General features: G+C 45.1%; 1 protein-coding gene across 7 annotated transcripts in view; it reads right to left on the reverse strand.

The window, feature by feature from the left end:
* Positions 1-23522, reverse strand: part of CRAMP1 (cramped chromatin regulator 1) — an 84143-nt gene that overhangs the window by 27613 nt on the left and 33008 nt on the right. For all 7 annotated transcript variants that reach the window (XM_075898994.1, XM_075898992.1, XM_075898991.1 and 4 more), the window contains 5 exons: positions 22556-22679; positions 21865-21946; positions 15559-16821; positions 10974-11148; positions 8835-9016 (listed from right to left, as the gene is read on the reverse strand). In XM_075898994.1, the coding sequence (XP_075755109.1) occupies positions 8835-9016; positions 10974-11148; positions 15559-16821; positions 21865-21946; positions 22556-22679 (1826 nt within the window). The remainder of the gene's footprint in view (positions 1-8834; positions 9017-10973; positions 11149-15558; positions 16822-21864; positions 21947-22555; positions 22680-23522) is intronic.

A 23522-nucleotide genomic window follows, 5' to 3' on the forward strand; every position in this document is an offset into this window, starting at 1 on the left:
CAGAAAAGGGCAGCTAAAATGATTAGGGGTTTGGAATGGGTCCCATATGAAGAGAGGTTAAAGCGACTGGGACTTTTCAGTTTGGAAAAGAGGAGACCGAGGGGGGATTTGACAGAGGTCTATAAAATCATGAGTGGTGTGGAGAGGGTGGATAAAGAAAAGTTATTTATTAGTTCCCTAAATAGAAGAACTAGAGGACACCAAATGAAATTAATGGGGAGCAGGTTTAAAACTAATAAAAGAAAGTTCTTCTTCACACAGCATGTAGTCAACCTGTAGAACTCCTTTCCAGAGAAGGCTGTAAAGGCTAGGACTATAACAGAGTTTAAAGAGAAGCTAGATAATTTCATGGAGGTTAGGTCCATAAAAGGCTACTAGCCAGGGGATAGAAATGGTGTCCTTGGCCTCTGTTTTTTAGAGGCTGGGAAAGGATGGCAGGAGACAAATCACTTGATCATTGGCTTTGGTCCACTCTCTCTGGGGCACCTGATGCTGGCCACTGTCAGCAGACAGGCTTCTGGGCTAGATGGACCTTTGGTCTGACCCCAGTACAGCCGTTCTTATGGGTACAGCTGAAGAAAAATGGAAACACTACCTACAGTGAGAGCATCTTCCAGGCTGCAGAGACAGCACTAGTGGTAATTGATGACCAAGAATGATCATGGGCAGGAGGCTCAGTTTGAAATTCTGGGCATAATCTGGTACTTGGATGAGGTGTGGAGAGACGGAGAAGTCACTGGCCTCTATTCTGAACTGTTAAAACTACAATTAAAGGCATTAGAGCTGCATCAAAAATGAGGAGACTGGAAGTTCCAACCCAGACTATGTGATGGTGAGAATCAACTGGTGATGTGGTCAATCTATCCTCCCTTTTATCGCCTCGAACAGAAGCATGAGATGAGTAAGGGTGCATGTGCAGACCAACAGACACTGCTTTCCTATTCTCTCATTCTGAGTGCATGTGTAACCCAAAGTGGAATACAACAGAGAATATCACTCAAAAAAGAGCAAGAAGTTATTGACACAACTAAACCTGATGGGACATTTCAGACATCAAACAAAGATTGATATCAACTAGTTTTTCCTACACATAAGACATAACTTTGGCTTCAACTGGTGAACTTTAATCAGCTAAGTGCCAGTAAGATGGCATTCTGGCTTTTAAGATGATGTAGCTTTGAAGCTACTCAATCACCTTAGAAGCTTCTTTCAGTGGAATATCAGGTCTGAACACTGCTAGAAGCATTTTTTTCTTAAGGAAGATGGTTCTTTTAAATATTCAAATCAGTTGTTTTTGGACCAGCAGGATTTTAAACTCTTACTAGCTGGGTCAGACTCCAGCATGCTATGCTTTTGGTCAGTGATCTCTGTAAGAGGCCATGCCTGCCTGAAGTGTGATTCTGCAAAGGTCTGTCTCAATTCCTCTTCTTCCAGGGCTCTTTAAACCCCCTGCACATTCACTCGTGGCTAACACCATCTTTGCATGGGATTGGTTCAATATGGGAAGGTTACTCACCTGGTACAGTAACTGGAGTTCTTTGAGATGATAGTCTCTGTGGGTGCTCCACTTTTAGGTGTGCCAGCACCACTGCACCTCTTGTCGAAGACTTTTGGACCGCAGTGCCCCGGTCGGCTGTGCATGCAGAACGCCAGCATGCAACATTTTTAAACGACTAGCCCACATGCGCAACCAACTGCCTCCTCAGTTCCTTCTCTGACCTGGATGTAGTTGGATTCTTAGCAGAGGGGAGGCGGGTGAGTAGTGGAGCACCCATGGGGACAACCATCTCGAAGAACTCCAGTTACTGCACCAGGTGGGTAACCTTCCCTTCTTCAAGGAGTGTCCTCGTGGGTGAGCCACCTTCAGGTGATTATGAAGCAGTAGTTGTGCTGGGTGGTGGGCCTTTTGGTGGATGTGTCTCGGTAACTGCAAGTATGTCCTGCCGACATGCATATCAGCATCTGCAAACAACTGGATGGTGTAGTGTTGTGTGAAGGTGTGTGCTGAGCCCCATGTGACTGCTTTGCAGATTTCTTCTGTTGGCACATCCCGGAAGAACGCTGTTGATGTGGCCATTGCTCTCTACGGTGGACGGAGGCTCCTTCTGGAATACAGTATAGGCTAGAGTATACAGCCCAAGATCCATTTGGACAGCTTCAAAACTGGGAACCCTTTAGACCTCTCTGTAGAGGACACAGAGTTGTGGAGTTTTGCAAAAGGATTCCATGCATTGTGAGTAGAAGGAGACAGCCCTTCAGATGTTGAGGGTGTATAATGCCCTTTCTCTGTGGTCCTTATGGGGTTCCGGGAAGAAAATTGGTAAGTATATGGGTTCATTACAGTGGAATGGGGTAAGTACTTTTGGGAGAAATTTGGGATGAGTACAAAGGACCTTATGAAATACTGTAACGGGGGTTAACTCACCCACTCTTTTTGCGGAGGTAATTGCAACCAAAAAAGCAATCTTCATTGATAGATGTAGAAGGGAACAGGTAGCTAGTGGTTTGAAGGTCTTGCCTATTAGCGCCCTAAGTACAAGGTTATGGTCCCACATGGGAGTTGGGTCTCTTCTTGGTGGGAACATACTGTGTTGGCCCTGGAGAAATCTTTTAATGGATGAGTGAGTAAAGGCGGAATGACCCTGTAGAGAAGGATGTAGAGCCGCGAGGGCAGCAAGGTGTACCTTAATGGAGCTTAGTGACAGTCCGGTTTAATGTAAGTGTAATAGGTAACTAAGTATATGCGAAACTCCAGCCTTTATTGGAGTGTGGTTCTGTTTTGAGCACCACACAGTAAAATGGTTCCATTTTTGTTTATATGTTTTCTTGGTTGCAGGTGGGAGTTCATCAGGATTTGCTGTACTGCCTTGGGATAGTGCATTTCCACAGGGGTCAGCCAACTAACATCCACGTGTGAAGACGGATTGTGTGGACAGCTGAGTGGTGGATCTGCCACTTCTGTTGTGTGACCAGGAATTGGACTGGAGGACGTATGGCGGACATACAATCATCTGCAACAGGTAAGGATACCAGATTTATCTGGGCCAACTCATGGCTATGAGTTTGACTTTCAGGACAGTGTGCTGAATAAGTGGAAAAAGGTGGGAATGAAGGGAGGATGGGTGCTTCCCATTTTACACTGAACACATCCCCTAACGAGTGGGGGCTTATGCTTGCTCTGGTATGGGCACTGTGTGTTTTTGTGGGTGGGAAACAGGTCCACCACTGGGAATCCTGTTTCAGTATCGTGGGGTTGATTCCCACTTGTGATTCTCTGGGAAGTTTCTGCCAGGACATGGTCTTTGCCTGGAAGGTAGGTTGCAATCAGGCTTATGTTTCGCAGAACATGCCATTCCCACAATCAGACCATTTCCTGGAAGAGCTGGTAAGATCAGGATCCCCCCATCAACTGATATACATTGTGATGACATTGTCTGTAAGTATCTGTATTGTTTTGCTCTGAATTAGTGGGAGGAAATGTATGCAAGCAGTGTACTGCCCTGAGTCCGAGCAAGATGATGTGTTTGTGGGCCTCCTCCTTGTTCCATTCGGCTTGGATGACGTGCTTGCCCAAATGGGCTCCCCAACCTGTTAACGAGACATCCGTAGTGACTGCCAATGTTGCTGGGGGTTGCTAGAATGAGACCCCTTTGCACACATTGTGATGTAGTGCCCACCATGCAAGTGTGGTCTTTATTTTGCTTGGCATGGTAAGGCGTTTGTTTATATGGTGTATATACAGCCTATATACTGTCCTTAGCCAGGCCTGAAGTGGCCTCATGTGAAGTCGGGCATGCAACATCATGAATGTGGCTGCAGCCATATGTCCCGGGAGTTGTAGGCAGTGGCAGGCTGTTACACAGGGACTGGTCTGTGCCAAGGATACCAGGTCCTTGATTGCTATGAACCTGTGTTCCAGGAAGGCTAATGCCTTCTTGCAGTCCAAGTGCGCTCCGATGAATTCTAAAGTTTGTCTCAAAGTCAACACGCACTTTGCTACATTTATCTGGAGGCTCAGAGTGACGAACAGTTTCTGGTGACTGTTACTGCCTGTTCCGTGTTGCTCACAGGCTGTCATGGAGGTATGGACATCACCATATTCCTATTTTCCTTAAGGTGGGCAGCCACCATCACCAGTATCTTTGAGAAGACATGGGGCTGTTGAGAACCCAAAGGCTAACACTTTGTATTGGAAGCATAGGTCCCTTATAGTGAACCGTGAGAATCGTCTATGGGATGGATGTATTGAAATATGAAAGTATGTGTCCTGAATGTCTAGCGTACACAACCAAACTCTTTTCAAAGGCAGGAATGATGGTGGCGATGGTTACAAAGATGTATTTTTAATATCTCTACCTCTAAACTTTACAACTTAGCAGAAAGACTTGTAGGATGCCACTATCTCTTCTTCAAAGCTCTTTCACTCTTCTGTTTATTTTTTTTCCCAACTTGTAAGCCTTACAATATTTGCAACAGTACCACCTTGCATGTGGAGACAGGTACCAAGGTGAAAATATAGAAAATGGGACTGCTGTCCTGACTTTGTAGTCCATATTTGTATCCAAATCAGTGAAAGCTTTTCTTTTTAATTTTAATCAAAATTGCCATGGAATTTCTAGTCTGCTGCACAAGTTGGTAAATTGGGGAAGGTTCAGAGAAAAGCCCCTAGATTGATTTAAGGTTTTTAAAAACATGCCTCACAGTGATAGACTTAAGGAATAGAATCCCTTCCTCATGTGTTCTGGTGATACCCCTGCTATGGCTCCTGGCTGTAAGAGGTGTTGCACCTCTTGTATGAACACATGCTCATAAGAGGGGTCCCTGAAAGGGGATGGGGAGAGGAGTTGGAGGTGGGGAATGGGAAGGGAATGGGATGGAGTAATCAGTTTTGATAATTTCCACCCTGCAGAATAAAATGCAGTTAGTCTGCTACCAAATGTTGTGGAGGATTTGGATTGCTGCATTGGAAATATTGGGGCTAATCCTTGACCAGACCTCGGTCTGCCTTGGGCGTTGGTGTCTGTTGTCATAATCAGGGCTTGCTGAGCGGCTCTTCCGGGGTGTAATCTACTCACCACGGGCGAGTAGATTACACTATTTGTCGAGCCCTGGTCATAATATCTTGGCTATTGGTTAAACGGAGTTGGCTTGTACCTCTGTGTGTATGACCTTCCCTGATTTCTTTTGTTCACAGGCACGTGTATGGAGTGACGCATTGGTGGATTCTGCATAGAGTTTGGGGAGGGCCTTGACTGACTCCTCCTCAAACAGGAGGCCCTCAACCATGGCTTGCACTTCCCTTGGGAACCCTGACAGATGGAGCCACGAGGCATGGCTCATTACGATTGCTGAGGCTAGAGACCTTGACGCTGTGTCCACAGAATTTAGAGTGGCCTGGAGAGCAGTTCTGGATATCAATGATTCTTCGTTGATATTTGCCTTAAACCAGCATTTCCCAAACTATGGGCCATGGCCCAGTACCAGGCCGCAGGAAAAAAATACTGGGCCTCAGCGTGGCTGCCAGGAGGGGAGCGGGGTGGGCTGGGAGGAGGTGTGTATATGGGGGAAACTGGCTGCCGGGAAGCAGGGTTGTCTGGCAGAGGCCAGGAAGGGGGCAGGTGGCCAGCGGAAGCAGGGCTGGATGGGGAGAAGGGGGTCTGGCCAGGGGAGATTGGGAGGAGAAGTGGGGGAGAATCAGCCGGCTGGGAGGGGAAGATGGGGGAGGAGGGACTGGCCGGTGGAAGCAGGGCTGGACAGGGGCAACAGGGCTGGACAGAGGAGATTGGGAGGAGAAGCAGGGGAGAAGCGAATAGGCCAGCGGGAAGCAGGACCGACCTGGGCACACGGGTGAGTCCGGCCCCGGTGATTCCATTTTGTGGCCCCCCCCCCCCCCCCCCCCCCCGCCATGACCTCCCTTGAGTAGTTGTGAACTGCTTGGCTGGTAGACACACTCACGCAGCTTTAGCACATCTACCAGCCAGGCAGTTCACAGCTACGGACTGATACACCTAATAATAATAAAACGTACCTAATTAGAAAATCCCGACATTTTATATGTCCGGTATTTTCTCAATTTGTTTCCCCTACAGAATCCTCAAATTCCAGACTGTCCGGTACAAAAACAGACACCTGGCAACCCTACCCCTCCTTGCACCCTCCCTCCTAGCCAAATACCCTACCCCCAATCTGCTCCTGCTCCCGCCTCCTGGAGTGCCCATGCAGCGCCTTGTCCCCCAAGCCCAGGTCCAGGCTGGGCGGAGGATGCAGTCGGGTGAAACACTGAAAATTTATTCATTTTTAATTCTTTTTTTTTTTATATGTGTTAATATTTTTGGGCTGCAAAAAACAGTACTGGAAAAAAAAAAAAAAACAGGTTTCAACTAAAGTAAAAAGTTTGGGAAACCCTGGTCTAGCCAGCTTTCTGTCCATGTTACAGTCCATTTATCCAATCCATATTCCCTTAACTTGCTGGCAAAAATATTGTGGGTGACTGTATCAAAAGCTTTGCTAAAGCTGTCACTGGGGACTTTGGGAGGACCAGAAACAACTTATTTGACTATTCATTTGCTTAATGAATATACAAATATGCAAATGGATGTTACTGGTCCTCCAAAAGCTCGTGAATGGATTTACTGGTCCCTGTGTCAAAAAGTTTGGGAACCCCTGCCTTAAGTTGTTTTTGTCATCAGGAAGGCACTCAAAAACTGAAAGCTGATCAAATGTGTCTTGTGTATTTAGTGAGGAGGGCGAAATAGCTCACGATTCTGAGTTGAAGGCTGGTTGATGAGTACGCCCTTCTGCCCATCAGATCCAGCTTCTTCCCATCTTTGTCATAAGGGACTGTACGCATGGCCTACTGCTTGCCTCTCTGACTGACCACATCCACAACCAATGAGTTTGGTGTGGGGTGTGAGAAGAAGAAATCGTCGCCCTGTGGGGCTCCAGAGTACTTGCGGACTGATCTTTTGGAATTTGGGGAAACTGTTGTTGGCATTTGCCATATGGTTTTGGCAGGATCCAGGAGTGTTTCGCTCATCGGGATTGCTAGCTTATCCAGCATGCCTCTCCTCATGCTGGATATTTGCCAGCTTATGTTGAGTCTCAGGCTTAGCTGACCGGGATCTCTCCAGTGTGTCTGCCACACGTTAAAGTCACTGAAAGGATTTGAAATCACCCCGAGTTCGGTGGTGGGGACATAATTGTATCGTCTGGAGATGAGGGTTAAATGTGTGTAGGCAGGGGTGAATCAGCTGTTTGCTCTGCCCCCGTGATGTCCACCTCCTCTTCCTCCTCTGAGAAACATGACCGATCAGGTGACTGGGCAGGGGGGGACCTGTGGTTTAGGAGCTGTTGGTAGGTGCTGGGGTTGTTGTGTTCTATATGCTGCCCCCAGATCCCAGTACAGCAGTTGGGCAGTATGGGTAACAGTAGCCATTGTGGCTGTTGCCACTGCTGAATCTTCTGTGTGGGCTTAGGGGAGGAACTCCTAGGGATATGTATCTGGAACAATTTGTTGTCATCACTGTCATTCAGTAAAGGTGGTGCCAAAGCAGGCATTATAGAGAAACTGAACCTTGGAGTATTTGGGGTGCCATCTCTCCGAAAGAACGACATTTCCGGTACCGACGCTACAGTTACCTCTGCTGGGGTGGTAAATCGAGGTAGCGGAGGCGGGAAGAGCGGGATGGGCACTGTTGACATTTGCATCATTGGCACAGCAGTGAGGACTGCGGCAGTGACAGCTGTTTGCTATGTGCATTCACATGCTTGTTCGATGCCAGAAGCCCTGTAGGCGGCTGCATTGCAGTGCTCAGTGCTGGGGCTGAGCGTGGTCTTGCCAGTACCGTGTGTGCTTGCTGGTGCCAGCATAGAGCTTTTGTGCTTTGGCTCAGGGTGGACTTTCTCCTTGGGGTCGCAGCTTTTCTCGGTGCCGGCCCCATTTCCTGCCTGTTTCTCTGGTGCCATAGGTGGAATTGGCACAGACACAGACTTTTTATTTTAACAATGCTTCCTTGCTGGAGCGTCCGACCCCGAGAAAGAATGGGACCTCTTTTTGGGCATCTGAGCCCTTTCCTAGTCCCTGTCTATATGTGGTTTAATGACGAAGAATAATTTTTTTTTTTACTATAGTAATGAACTCAATTATGCTAATAAACTAATAACCAACTATAAACTCTAAGAAGTAATAAGGTAAAATTGAGGGCAACTGCTCTGCTGCGACTGAAGCCAGCGGCAGTCAGAAAAGAAAGGAGGGGGCGTTTGGCTAGCAGGATAGCCGTTTCAAATGTTGCACACCACGTGCACAGCCGACCGGGACATCGCTGTCAAAAGTCTCTGACAAGAGGCACAGCGGCGCTGGCACACCTAACGGGTGGCACACCCCTGAAGAAACAGTTCACAACAATCCTTCAAGTCCATTACCACAACACAAAAGTTCATCTTTAGCTAGCTCTGGGGCTCTTCTGTCCCAGTCTGCTCTCTCCCAAGTAACCACTCCCTACCCTTCCTCGCTGGAGCTCAGCGAGCTTCAATTCTCTCCTTCTCTGGATCAGAAAAATCATCAACAACCCCTCATTGGATTCAATTGGCTCTCCCCTGTTCACTCAGTTTCTTGCAGGCACCTCCTGCTCCCCATAACCTCTGCCACAGCTTCCTCTGACTGCTCCCTTACCTGTGTTGACTCATTTGTGGGTAGCCCAACTTCCCCTGCAGCTGTCTCCTCCCTTATAAAGCCAGATGCTGTCCCTTACGCCCAGCTGGGCAATAGGTAATCAGGTGCACTGGACCCTGTTTCCTCTTGAAGGTGCTAGTCATCTTGCAACTGTTTCACTTACACTGATTGTGTCCAAGTGTTGTCGGAAGGTCAGTTCTGCTTCCTTACTAGGCAAAAACAGCTTTCCATGTCGGCTATTGGGTGGTAGAGTCGTGGGAACTGCAAAGAGCCCACCGTCTGCATCAGCTCCTCCAGAACTCGAGGGACCAGCTGCCAAGAGAGGTCTAGAGAGGTTTCTCACACCTGGAAGATTTCAATTAATAATTTAATAAAATAAAAACTAAGCAAATTATATTCAGTAGATGGAGAACAGGACTGGGAGTCAAGATTATATTCCTGGTTCTGCTATTAACTCACTGTGTGGCCTGGGAAACTCACAACCTTTGTGTTTTAGTCTCCCCAGCCATACAAGAGGGATACATTTATCTACTTCACAGGGATATTACCACACATTCATTTGCTTTGAGTTCCTTAGATGAAAGGAGTTAACAAAAAGCAACACAAATACAGACACTGACATCTATGGATCTGATTCAGCGTTTCACACAACTCTGCTGAGAAGTGTATCTTTTTTTATCTCCTGAAACAGTTGAGTGCAGGTTTCCCCAATAGTAAATGTATTCATTAGCAAAAGAAATGTAATGTAAATATGGATTCAGTGTCCAAAAACTCTGTATGGTTTATTTCTGATTCAGATTGATACTGTATTTGTAAAATCTAAAGTATGAAAAATAATTGAGTAGCAAGGTAAATACAAAGGTTCAGTCCCCATGTAAGGTTCTGATGACAGTAAACTGAGACACCAATGCTCAGCTCACTATTCCCAGCAGTATGAGGCAAAACATTTTTGCATAATTGAATAAGGTTATCACGATTTAGCGAGATTTTTCATTTTTTTGAAAATTAAATTAAATGAAAAATATCTTCGTTTGGGCAACAATGCAGTGTCACAATCCAAGCAAACAGTCAATTTTGAAAACACACATGCTCTGCAATCCAATACTGCTAATGTGCTATGACCACTGGAAAGTGTGAAATTTATGTTGTGCATATCAAAGCAGGTCTCTATATAACAGATTATTATAATGCATAGCACATTACTTAAAGATGCTTTGAAAAAACATTAGTCCTGATTTACCTAGTTTGTAATGAATACATTTTCTACATTTAACAAATGCAGACACTCAGATATACATGAGATAAAAGCCTAAGGCCAGATTTTAAAAGATCAGCACCCAGTAAATTCAGCCCTTTTAAAAACATAGCTACACTTGTGGATGCTGAATTATCCTAAGAAATCTATTTCAAAATTTTGAAGAGCTACGGAGCAATACTTTCCATTGACTACAATGAAATGTTTTTAAAAAGACCAAATCAATTCACAGTCATCTGGCTAAGGCCACACAATAAGTCAGTGGCAGTGATGGGATTGTGTTCAGTTAACTAGGTCACACAAACTTTTCTATAAAATCACCCAGAGGTTTTGGTTACAAACCACAAGAGGAAAGCCCAAATGTTTTATGATGCTATGAGTTACCTATTTTTATTTAGAGTTAAACAAAATTGGTGGCAAAGTATTTTCTCACATAAAGTAGGAAAAAGGGGTGTCAAATGTACTGCTACCAAATTTAAATTTGTTTAAACTTTCTAGTTCACCCTGTATCTCATCTACTGCTCTGCCCTCTTTTCCTGCCGTGTAAAATCCCTTCTCTCTTCATCCTGGCATCTTTTGCTGCTGCTGTGAAGCTGTCTGTTACTCAAGGCTTTCAATTTCTCAGTGTGCATAAGTTGGCTTTTAAATTTAGCTTTTGCAATAGAAAATACAACTCAATTTAGCTATAAAAAATCATTAGAAGCCAGAAAAACGCAATATAAAAAGCTCTGAGAGAAACAACAGCTAGGAGGCTCATTTCTAAAAATGTGACCATTTGTTTTCCAGCTGCCATTCTACTACAGACTTTTAATAGCACTTATGCATGGATGGGAGGGTGTTTAATTGTGACTGTAAGTGTATACTAACAAAGTTGAAATCCATACCACTGAAAATACAGTGGAAAATGTCACGGCAGTCTCTGGAAGTCCTGGAAACTTCGATAATCTTAGCCTTAATTATGGACGGTTTCCTTTGAAGGATGGAAAACTGGGGTAGTGACTTGGACCGAAGGTATGATCCACTGAAGTCACTCGCATGGGTGCTAACCTGAGGAGCTGGAACTAACACTGGGAGACAAGGTCTTGTTGCGAAGGGCAGTTTGGTTCCGGGTACAGCCTGGACTCCTGGTGCTGATGGCAATCACCTTCCCAGGAGGAGTCAGTGATTGCTCTTCGTGAGCAGGCTTTATAGGGGATGTGGCGACAGAGTTCATCTCAGGGATCTGAAAAACAAGTATAGTTGTTCAAAAGGCTGCCAGAGCGTCACAAAATTCTGTGTTTAACAAATCTGCTCCCTAGGAACTTAAAATCTTATCAATTATAGCGGGACTGATCATCAGGTTTCTGCACACCATATATGAAACTATTACTGTGTTAGAATTATGTTGGCATTTAATAGGCCAGCTCTTTGGGATCTTGTCAGTAAAGGACACAGTGGTGGAAGACGTTTTTGTAGCTTAAAGAAAGTGTCTGCTTTTAGGTTCAGTAGCAAATCCTGACAACTTAACGACATAATCTAGTTGCATCCTTTGGGTGCAAAGATATACAAACAACAAAATTTGATTGTAAAGTGAGCTATTCTGACTTAGCAGCAAAGGTGATCTGTTAGGAAAAGAAACGGGCAGCATTTCAGATGTCAGATTATATCATAATAAATACCAGACACAGATGACATGGCTCTCTGCAAACGTTCCAGGCATACACAGTTTATTTCACTATAAAAGTTGATGTTTGCTAGCAAAGGCTGTCTTTAAAGTCTGTATTGTAGCCACACGCATACAATTATCTCCCACATGTAAACATAATGCAATTTGTTACGGTTTGTTTTATGTTGATAATCTTCATTTAAAGGAAAAAAATCACAGCAGGTAACCATTCAGGCTTGGTTACATACAGTCTTGTGAAATGGGGCAATCAATGCATCTTTTGTTAAAGCAGATTTTTATCTTTCACCACAACAGCATGGATTAGCCACACAAGCCATGCTGAATTACAGTTTGAATCAGTGATGGCTCAGCTGCTCTTGAAATTCACAGCATCTCACCTGCTATTGGTAAGAAGCTGCTCTGGTGGGAGCCAGCTGAGGCGCTCCGCTATCGGCACTGTAGCGTGGCTTATTGTACACTCCCCCAGCCGGGCTCCTGCTGCAAGCTGGCACTGGCAGCCCCACACGTGTGAAGAGGGGCAGCTAAGGGGACACTCAAGGGGAAGTGACGCACTCCCAGCAGGGCTCCTGGTGCGGCTGTGCCTGCCCTGCTGCCCCTGTTTTGCTGGCCGTACTGTTTGTGGGGTGCACCGCTGCCAGCCTCCCCGGAGAAGGGGAAAGGAGCAGCAGGCCAGAAGGTCTCTTGGACCACCACAGTTTCCTACAGCAGTGCCAAGGCACAGCTGGCCCACAACTCCCTTGTGGCAGTGCAGTGAATAGGAGCAGCCACACAGGAACCTATCCACCAGCCAAGTAAGATAGCCCAGCAGCAACCAGACTGCCACAGTCTCCCCCACTACACGACTCCCCCACCCATTTCCCTGACTCCTTTTGCCCCTCCCCACATACTCCTGCCCTATTTCCTTGTACCTCTCCTCACACCCCCCAGCTCCCTGACCTGACTCCTGCACCCCTCCCAACACACCTCAGCCTTCTCCCCTGAGCTCCTCACACACCCGACTCCTGCATCCCCACCTATACCCTCTACCCCTCGCCATCCACACACACTTAAATTTCTTACAGGTACTGTTGTATTGCAATCCCCCAATTCCTTGCTTTGAACCCCCCCCCCCCCCCCCAAAGGTGGGTAGCGACACAATAGTACTGTAAAAAATTGAAGTTACATTCATTCTGGTCACAGCTGACAAACTTGATCTCCAGTGGAACTCAAGTGCCTCCTAACAGAAATATTTTACCTTCTCTATAGCTATATGATGAGCTGCAACAGATTTAAAAGAAAAAAAAACTATAAGGAGTTTCCAGATATATAATCATGGTGATTCAAAAGTAGGCATTCTGTGAGATAATGTTTGTCATCTCCCCAAAATACAGTCAATATGAGAATGTTTACTTTTTACTGTCAGCCATCGTCCTCTAAACTGGCTCATGTCAAACAAAGAAATGGGTGCATCTAGCCTTTTAAGTTTTATTATTTGAAAGGCTTGCTGGTTTTTCCAGGATCATTCCCTACCTTGATAAAGATATGAATGAAGCTGAAATGTCAGGAATGTACTGACGCTTCAGAGGGGTAGCTGAGTTAGTCTGTACAGATACACTTAAAAAACAACAAAACAGTCTGGTAGCACTTTAAAGACTAACAAAACATGTGGATGGTATCATGAGTTTTCATGGGCACAGAAGAAGTGGGCTGTGCCCACGAAAGCTCATGATACCATCTACATGTTTTATTAGTCTTTAAAGTGCTACCAGACTATTTGTTGTTTTTAGGAATGTACTTGCAAGTTAATGTCTAAAGCTTCTCTTGGCTGTTTTTAAGAGGTTGTTCCTCTTTCTACTCTGCATCTTCTCAATTTCATAATGAATGTGGCTCTCCTAGATGTCACATGTCTCTAGGTGTGAAGCTTTTATCACTAACAGCTAGGAGAAGAGAGTGTAAGGTGCCAGACCACAGTCAAACCAAAATTAAAGGGCACTAGAAGAGATTAGGGGTTTGGAATGGTTGCCATATGAGGAGAGAATAAGACGACTGGGACTTTTCAATTTAGAAAAGAGACTAAGCGAGGACATGATTTTATAGACCTCTATCATGACTTATTTTTCCTTCTTTCTAGAATGGTCCTACCCTGTCATGAGTTGTCTTCTTGCTTCTAGTGTATTTGTGGAGTGTCTTCTTGTTACTCTTTACATCTTTATCTAGTTTGAAATTGTTTTGTGCTTTGGCCTTTCTAATTTTGCCCTTACATCCTTGTGTTGTTTAAATTCATCCTTTGTAATTTGACTTAGTTTCCATTTTTGTAGGACTCCATTTTTTAGATTATTCACAATTCCAGATTATTCAGAATGATTAGGGATTTGGAACAGGTCCCTTATAAAGAGATATAAAAAAAGGCTGGGACTTTTCATCTTAGAAAAGAGGAGACTAAGGGGGGATATGATAAAGGTCTATAAAATCATGACTGGTGGGGAAAAAGTGAATACGAAAAAGTTATTTACATGTTCCCAAACCAAAAGAACTAGGGGTCACCAAATGAAATTAAAGGGTAACTGATTCAAAACAAGCAAAAGTAAGTTTTTCTTCACACAGCGCAGTCAACCTGTGGAACTCCTTGCCAATGGTTGTTGAAGACCAGGACTCATGGAGGTTAGGTCCATCAATGGCTATTAGCCAGGATGGATAGGGGTATCATCGTTAGTCTCTGTTTGCCAGAAGCTGGGAATGGGCGATAGGGGAGGGATCATCTGATGATGCCCTGTTCTGTTCATTCCCCCTGGGACACCTGGCATTGGCCACTGTCAGAAGACAGGACACTGAGCTAGATGGACTTTTGGTCTGACTCGGTATGGCCGTTCTTATGTGATAGTATAAATCTACAGTCACAATTCCACCAGGAATCAGAGTTCAGGGAAGAGCTGCTCAGGAACACAATCAGCAAAAACCCTTCTGTCTAATGAGTTTTGGCTGATAGGATCAGGTCTGCACCATGGTGGAGAGGCTGGGATTCTCCTCCTCAGACTTAGGAAGTTAGAACCAGATGTGAGTTCTTAAAAAAAGAAGAGAACCAAGTCTCCACCAGCAAGCAAAGCTCAAAAGACTACCCACGATCCAGCACAAATGATGAACATGCTGTTTAATTTGAAATTACTATATAAACACTACCTCTAATGCAAGTCTACTCAGCCATACTTGTTGTGTTCCACTCCCTTCCTGTGCATCACCACAATCATTTATTAAGCTTCAATCAGCTGCATCAATGAAAAGAACAGGAGGGATGGTCATCAGATGGCAGACTTTGCCCTGTAAAATCTTTACCACTGGTGGATGACGGACAAGTAAGGAACACAGACTGATTCAAGCCCAACGTTAGAGCCACAGGCTGGCAGCTGAGAAAAATCTTTTTCACATGTAAACTGAGTATATTTATTCAAGAGTCACTGAGATACAAATACATACAGCCACTATAGGGAATCACTTGCAGGGTTCACTGCTAGACAAGTTGCTTTCTATATCAATTTGGAATCAGAAGCATTTATCATCATTTTTACCAAAGCAGCAGAACGGTGGATCTGCCTGGCTCAGCCACCCAAGAGAAATCAATTTAATTTCATATACTTGGAAAAGTCAAATTAACAATAGTAATCAAGGGTTTATAGGTCTTCCTAATGGATTAATCCTAAAATGACTTAGCTTGCCACTAATCTCATGACTTAGCTGCTACAACAGCCATAATAAATATTTATCAACTTCTGAAGCTGGACACATGGAATATACTGTTAAAAGTTAGAACAAGACAAAACCCAGTAGCTGCAGCATATAGTGGAAGGAGTCTAATGCTGTTGCAAGTTGACTGGGAAGGTTTTCAGATAGAAGTCTCTAAGATCTTCATAAGGCTTACCATGGAAACAATAGGAATGAGCAATTGTCTACAAAATCAAGTGTCATGCTTAGGCATCAAGGCTAGTTACTTACTGGTTTGGGGTTGACTTCAGTGGAGATGAGTTTTAAAAGGCAGTTGAGGAGTCTTTGCTTCTGAAAGGTGGAAGATATGGGTACAGCACTGGGTTCAGATGTTTCCTCCCTAGAATCCTGGGTTTCTGGCCCTAACACAGCTAGCCAGTCATATTCCAGCTGCAGTTTGTTTGGCTTGCCCATCATGAGGTAGACTTCAGCCAATGTAAGGCTCTCAGAGGTTCGCAGACTCCACCCCTCCTCTCTGACCTGTTGAGCAAGCCGGCTTGGGTCATCCTTGAGAGGCTTTGCCGAAGGTTGTCCCTGAGGTGGATGCAGAAATGAAGGGCTCAGCTTCTCTTGAGTCTCCTCCACTACTGCATCTTGTAAATCCTTAGTAAGACCATCATGTTGCAATCCCTGGTTGTGGCTAGCTTGAGTTTCAAAGCTGGGCAGGCTACTGCCAGGCGATGCTATTCCACCTCTTGTCAGCTGTGCAGAACAAGGATCAGCTGCCTCTGCACTCTCAGATGGAAAAGTCACTGGAGAGGCACTTTCAGCTGAGTCAACAGGGTCTTTCTCTTGCAGTTTGTCTGTGCAAAAACATTTCTCTGGGACAATCAGATCCTGACAGGACTTCATATACCGAGGGAATGGATCAAGCAGAGAGAGTTCCTCCAGGTCAGGGATCTTGCTGCAAACACAAGCTGGGCTGCATGACGGTAGCTTGGTTTCCTGGTCACTGGCTTGGGTCTCCTCACCCTCGGCACGGAAAGCCATGGGGATCAGCTTCTCCAGACTCCCTCCTGGGTCCTGAAGTCCAGAAGGTGATTTTTCAAGAGAGTTTGTGATACTGAAACAAAGAGGGCCTTCTGTCAAGCCATTCTCTGGGGAGACATCTCCGGAGCATGCAGACACTTCCGCCGTAGGCTGAGAGGTTCTGCCTGGCTCTGTAGTGCTCTCTGTCCTTGTGCCACTCTTCCCCTCAGATCCCCGAGGATACTTTAGCTGCCCTCTGGCTGTCCCCTGCCCACTCTGTATGCCTAGGATTTGGGCAGGAGGCAATAAGTGAGCATCTTTTGTGTTCTGTTTGCATTTGCCAGTTTCCTGCCAATGCACTGTGCAGAACGCCTTGGAGTGGACCACTCTGGACACCTCTGGGAGAGGGGTGAGTGTGCAGTTCTCCCCGGGGAAGAGATGAAGCATCATTTTTTCCTCTGAGAGATTGCTTCTTGCTTCTGAATCTCTGCAGTCCTGAAGCTGCCGTTCTTCTAGTGTTTTACGCTACATATATTTGGTCAGAGATTACAACCATTTTATGTTACACAGATTAGCTGCAGTATCAGCCGCACATACCACAAAATGAATATCTGGCAGCCCAATTTGTAGTTTAAGAAATTAATCGCTATCTATCTCTGATTGGAGAGCTGCTTATGTTCTGTAATAAAGATTTATACCTGTACATGTTGAGAAGGGACTATACCTAAAAGATCACAATTTTTCCATGAACAGCAAGATGATCCTATATTTTAGGACAAGGTCATCAGTTTCAGCTTTCTAATTTAAGGTCACAAGGGACAATTCTCATAGTTTAGTCTGACCTCTTCCATAACACAGGCTATTGGATTTACATGAACTAATTCTTGTTTGGATTAGAGCACATCTTGTAGAAAAACAGCCATTCTTGATCTAAAAATTGTCAATGATGGAGAACCTACCATAGTTTTTAGCAAGTTGGCCCAACAGTTAATTGCTCTCACTTTTAAAATGTTAAGCTTCAACTTTTAGCCACTGGATCTTGTTATACCCTTGACTATTAGACTGAAGAGCCCTCTATTATCTAATTTCTGTTATTCATGTAGGAAGTTACACAGTGTGATCAAATCACCTCTTACCTTCTCTTTGATAAGCTAAATATACCGGGTTCCTTAAGTCTATCACTGTGAGGCATGTTTTTAAAAACCTTAAATCAATCTAGGGGCTTTTCTCTGAACCTTCCCCAATTTACCAACTTGTGCAGCAGTCTAGAAATTCCATGGCAATTTTGATTAAAATTAAAAAGAAAAGCTTTCACTGATTTGGATACAAAAATGGACTACAAAGTCAGGACAGCAGTCCTATGTTCTATATTTTCACCTTGGTACCTGTCTCCACACACAAGCTGCTACTATGCAAATATTGTAAGGCTTTACAAGTTGAGAAAAAAATAAACAGAAGAGTGAAAGAACTATGAAGAAGTGATAGTGGCATCCTACAAGTCTTTCTGCTAAGTTGTAAAGTTGAGAGGTAGAGATATTAAAAATACATCTTTGTAACAAATTCTGGGGCTTTGTGATGGGATTAACAAAGGCCTGAGAAGTTAACTGATATCACCTGTGAGAGGGAGCGCCAGGGTCAGTTAAGAGCGAAGCTCAGCTGGGACTGCAACATAAATCCTGGAGGCTGAAAGTAGAAGGGCCGAGCAGAGGAAAAGAGGGGCAGGCCTACCTTGGGAAGTCCTCAGAGAAACATCCTGGAGCAAGGAGTCTGACAAGAGACTAGAAGGGACAAAGTAGCCACAGGGACTACAGTAAGCACCTCGGTAAATCCAGAAACTGGGAAGTCTAATTGAGGTTGCGTAGGAAGGTCTCCATGGAAACAGCAATGGGGATGGGGGCTGAGTTGATATGGACTGCTGGGTAGAGGGGGTACCCAGGCCACAACATGGTGTAGAGGACAGGCCTGGGCTTCCCTGACAACACTGGTATAGTGGCCCTCAGCCCCAAACTGGAGTTGAACACTGTTTAGAGAAGGCATTTGAACAGGGGTCTTGTTGGACTTTGCAACTCAAAGGGTGATCTCAATTTGCCAGAAGAGAGACTGCAGCAGAACAAGTGGAACAGGCCACCCTATGTCCTGAGAGCAACTCTCTCAGATCTAGACACGAAGAGGTGGCAGCAATTGGGAACCTCATTACAAGGCTTATACAAGAGAAAGTTACTCACCTTGTGCAGCAACAAGGCTTGTTTGATGTATTCCCCCCTCCCCTCCACTGATGCTCCCCTATAGGCAATCACATGTCCCTAATCGGTGATTATTTTAGATAGCAGTGTCTTTCTGGCCTGTACATGCTCTGTCTCTCATGGCCTGCTTCAAGGCTATCTAGTGCTGTGCAGCTGTGGACTGAGGTGCTCCTTCCGCATTTGTATCCTGGGCCTCTTGTGCTGTAGCACATAACAGCACTATGACGGTGGATACTGAGAAGGTTGTGACCTGCAATGTAACCGAGAGCAATGTCTCCTCTTGTATCCTACAGTATAGATTCCCAGGGAGCATAGCATGGCCTGGGAATCCTTTAGGACATGAAGAGAGGTGTCAGTCTTGTCAGCAAAGAGGTTGGGCCCTTTGAAGGAAAGATCTCAACTATAATCTGTACCTCTTTGAGCAACCTGCCTCATCATCACTTCTCTGGGGACTGAGCAGTTCACTGTATCTGTCATGTCCAGTACAGTCAGTAGTGCAGGTCTGGCCACTAACTCCCACAAATGCCTGAAAGTGCTCTTTTTGCACCTCTTGTTTGGTGAATGCACTGAGTTTTCCATAATTAATAAAATCGTATTTGGCCATGACAGCTTGGTAATGTGTGATCCTGAACTGCAATGTCACTTCCTTCCAAAGAGAGCTAGCCTTTTCCAATCTCAATTATATGGAGTTGGCTTGCGGTGATGTTGGCTGCTGCATGCATTAATTACTTCTACTATGATCGAAATGAGTTGAGGATTTGAAAACAGAAAGTCTGCCTCTTTGGGAGGGACATAATATTTTTTATCAGGGGGGTGGCCGTGTTAGTCTGGATCTGCAAAAGCGACAAGGAGTCCTGTGGCACCTTATAGACTAACAGATGTATTGGAGCATAAGCTTTCATGGATAAAGACCTACTTTGTCAGATGTAGCTGACGAAGTGGGTCTTTGCCCACGAAAGCTTATGTTCCAATACATCTGTTAGTCTATAGGGCTGTGTCCAGACTCCATGCCTCCTTCGACGGAGGCATGTAGATTAGCCACATCGGAAGAGGGAAATGAAGCCGCGATTAAAATAATCGCGGCTTCATTTAAATTTAAATGGCTGCCCCGATCTGCCGATCAGCTGTTTGTCGGCAGATCGGGAGAGTCTGGACGCGATGCCCCGACAAAGAAGCCTTTCTTCATCGACACAGGTAAACCTGGTTTCACGAGGCTTACCTGTGTCGATGAAGAAAGGCTTCTTTGTCGGGGCATCGCGTCCAGACTCTCCCGATCTGCCGACAAACAGCTGATCGGCAGATCGGGGCAGCCATTTAAATTTAAATGAAGCCGCGATTATTTTAATCGCGGCTTCATTTCCCTCTTCCGATGTGGCTAATCTACATGCCTCCGTCGAAGGAGGCATGGAGTCTGGACACAGCCTAAGGTGCCACAGGACTCCTTGTCAATAATATTTTCTGTTGGCTCTCTCGGAGATTTGGGCAATGGAAGTTGGTGTCTGCAAAATGACTTTGGCGGGATCCACGCTGGTGAGGTGTATCTGCTTCCTCTTACAGGACAAATTACAGCTCATCTGCCACCCACTCAGTAAAATCTTGAAAATTCTTAAAATCAGCAGCTACTGACGGAAGGGATGAATTACAGCCTCATGTGGTGAAGATGAGATGTTTTCTGGAGAGGAAGCTTTTTCTTGTCTGTCAAAAGTTTCCTCCCCCTCTAGCTCAAGGGCTCTAGATAGAGAAGTTATAGGAAAGTGACTGGCTGACTCTCTTGAAGAGACAATGGACGCCCACAAAGGAACCCAGGACAGCCACTGCATCAGAGTGAGGAGGACCCAAGTATTGCGAGGATGGGCCGTGATGAGAGACCAGGGAAAAACATTCTCTTGGTCATGGGGAGGCTTGTCCCTGGGCAAAGGTAATGCTCACCAGGGTCTTGACAGTAAATAGCTCGGTGCCTGGGGTGACTCCAGACATCAAGATCTGCTCGGTCCCAGGGTCATGTACTGAGTAACAGGTACTGTGGATATCAGTGACCTCCTGGTCTCAAGGGTACCTGAACTCTTGAAGTGCTGTTGCCTCACTTGGTAATGTGGAGGACTATCCAAGTTGCCAGTAACGATGGTGGAATTCTCCAAGGATGGGAACTCTGCCACACTTAGTGCTGGTGCTTTACTCAGTGCTGCTCCCTAGGAAGTGGTGCAGACTTTGTTGATCTCTGGAGGGGGTGCTATGCTGCCCCAGAGATTGAGCCCCAGCATCTCTAGGCAGTTTGGATAATCTCATAACAAAGGTGCCCTGAGGCTTCTGGGCTTCAGAGACACTGGTAGTGAGGTGGCCAAGAACACGGGTATTGTTGATTTTCCTCCCATGATTCTACCCCATGGAAGCTGAAGGTTCCAGCGATGATGTGTGTCCTAGAGAAGATCCAGCTGGCAGCTGATATGCACTGTTCATCAGGAGGAGTTTTAATTTTGGCTGCTGGCTTTTTCAAGACCTCACCATGAGCTGCTGACAGAGGATGCACTTTTATGGGATGCATGATTCTTCCAGACACTTAAAAACAGTAAGAGTGCTCATTTCTGACTAGGATCACTTCTTTGCAGGAGGGGAACCTCCTGAAACTGGGGAGCTAGACATGTCCCCAGGATAGGCCTATCACTCTGGCAAAGTGAGGAATCCAAAAGCTGGTTCCTCTTCTTTCTTAAACAGAGAAGTTAGAAAGTTTAAACCACTACACACTGCTAAAAAAGACAGGAAACATAAAAGTTATTTTCGTTTGTTTTTTTTAAATCTCAGTGGGATAAATGGAAACTCTAGCTATTAAGGGAAACAAAGGCAGTAGCATAAATAATAATAGTTTTAACGACACAGAGAAAGACGTTCCAACCACACACTCTGAGACCAGAGGTGGCTGAGAAAGCACTTGGGATGGTATTTGCCTTTGCAATGCTAGACAGACTTTAGGCGGACCACGAGGAAGAATGCATGGACATTGATACCTTAAATCTACAATTGGGGCTCATATCCTTCTACAGTGGAGCACCTGTAAGGACACTACTTGAAGAATACAAGAACTATGTTACATGTGGATTCAGGATAGGACAGAAAAGTTGAAGGAAAAGGAGAATGCTACTAACTTGCCTACTACAGATTTTTTTCACCTCACTGGCTCAGATATTGTTCCCTTACCTTTAATAAAACACAGTAATGTTCCAGTAATGGAAATTTGAGAGAGACTGGGGAGGTTTGAATAGCAAGAGAATTGCCCCAAACAACATACACGAGCAGACAAACAATTCTGCTCTAAACAGGAAAAGGATACAATGCGCACTTCATGGAGAGCCCACTTCTGTTTCAGGAACTCAATGAGGCTGGAGACCTTCCGATGTAACTCCACTATCATTCTGCACAGGAGAGAAACAATGCAAGAAAACTGAGAACACAGCAGAAACTCAAAGCACAACCAGCTGCCAATACAAAATCAAGGAGAGAAATTGGACCGGCACAGCATAAACCCATCTAGATATTTGTATAAGTTTACAACAGGCTACACAAAAAGCATTAGCAAAGATAATACAAACTAACATTTCATACCGACAAAATAAGAAAGCAAACAAATGTTCAGTAATATTGGGTTGTGACACTTACATATTTAGGTCTGATTTTATAAACAAATAATTTTTAAGTGAGCTGGGGCTACACAAGACATATCAGACTCCTGAAAGGGGTATAGTATTCTGGAAAGGTTGAGAACCACTGCACTACAGTCAAGCATTTTTGCAGACAAGCACAAATGCTTTCAGGATCAGCAGATTTAACCATGATGGCTCTGGACTGATTATTAGTAAATATTGTGATTTAACTCTTTGAAACCCTGTTGGCAGATAGAATGGTACCAGTAGAGGATAAATCCTCAACGGAGAGTGAATGAAGCTGGAAAAATTCCTTGTACCACACCCATGAATTTCCTCCCTTCATTCTCAACATATAAGACCCATCTTGCCCTTGGGTACCTGAGCCGTGGATTCTGGGCAAGGCTCTGTACCCGAGCCCATGCATGATTATTTCGTGGCTGTAACTCCACAGGGACCCTCAGAGGAAGACGCACTGGCTTCTGATCCTCCTCATCACTAATGCCTAAGGGAAGAAGGAGAGCAAAACAACAGATCAAAGCAGACAGATGTTCCTGACACGTGCAACTCTGTCAGAATTGAGCTAAATGTTCAGTCACATTAATTCAAAATTATACGTGGGGAAAGCATCATAAGAGCACCTGCAAGGCTCATATTCACCTGCAAAACCTTCTTCTTCAGATTACCTCCAGTTCTGATACACCACTTATCTTTGGACACTGAAATTGTATGACAGCTGACAGCTGATTAAGTAGTGTGATGTCAAAAAACAGATGGCTGAAAACTGACAAGTGTGATCGTTCAGATCTTTAAACTTGCATTTAATATTGCTCACGGATGAAAGCGTGCACTATAGTGAGGTAGAAAGAGTAAAGAATATATGAAATGTTCAATGCGAAGCAACATGCTGTTCATTTGCCGGCTCCGGGATGAAGACAGCCATCCACACAAAGAACAGCCTGAGTAAAAGTCAGCTTTGTGCCTTAAGACTGCACTAGATCCAAGGCCACGTGATCCAATGATAAAAAATCATTAGCTGACCCTTTCCCACAAGATGAGTCAGGGCCACTGCCCCCTGCCTGTGGGACTGGCACATTGGCAGCTCCATGCAGTGATCGCGTGTCCTGCTCCTATCAGCCACTGCCCCGTTGCGCTATGCGCACACTGTGGAACAAGAGGTGCTGCAACTCTTTGGTGCAGCCACTCTGCAGCACATCTAGTACAGCAGCTGGCAGGAGCAGGATACTCAAGCCATTTCACTGACCCTATGAGGAGAGGTAGCCTGACCTTGAGTGGGGCAGGTTGTTTTCTGATCTGACCAAAACCCGACACATAGTCTGGTCCTTTC

This window comes from Pelodiscus sinensis, chromosome 16, assembly GCF_049634645.1.
Source record: "Pelodiscus sinensis isolate JC-2024 chromosome 16, ASM4963464v1, whole genome shotgun sequence".
Taxonomy (NCBI): Eukaryota; Metazoa; Chordata; order Testudines; family Trionychidae; genus Pelodiscus; species Pelodiscus sinensis.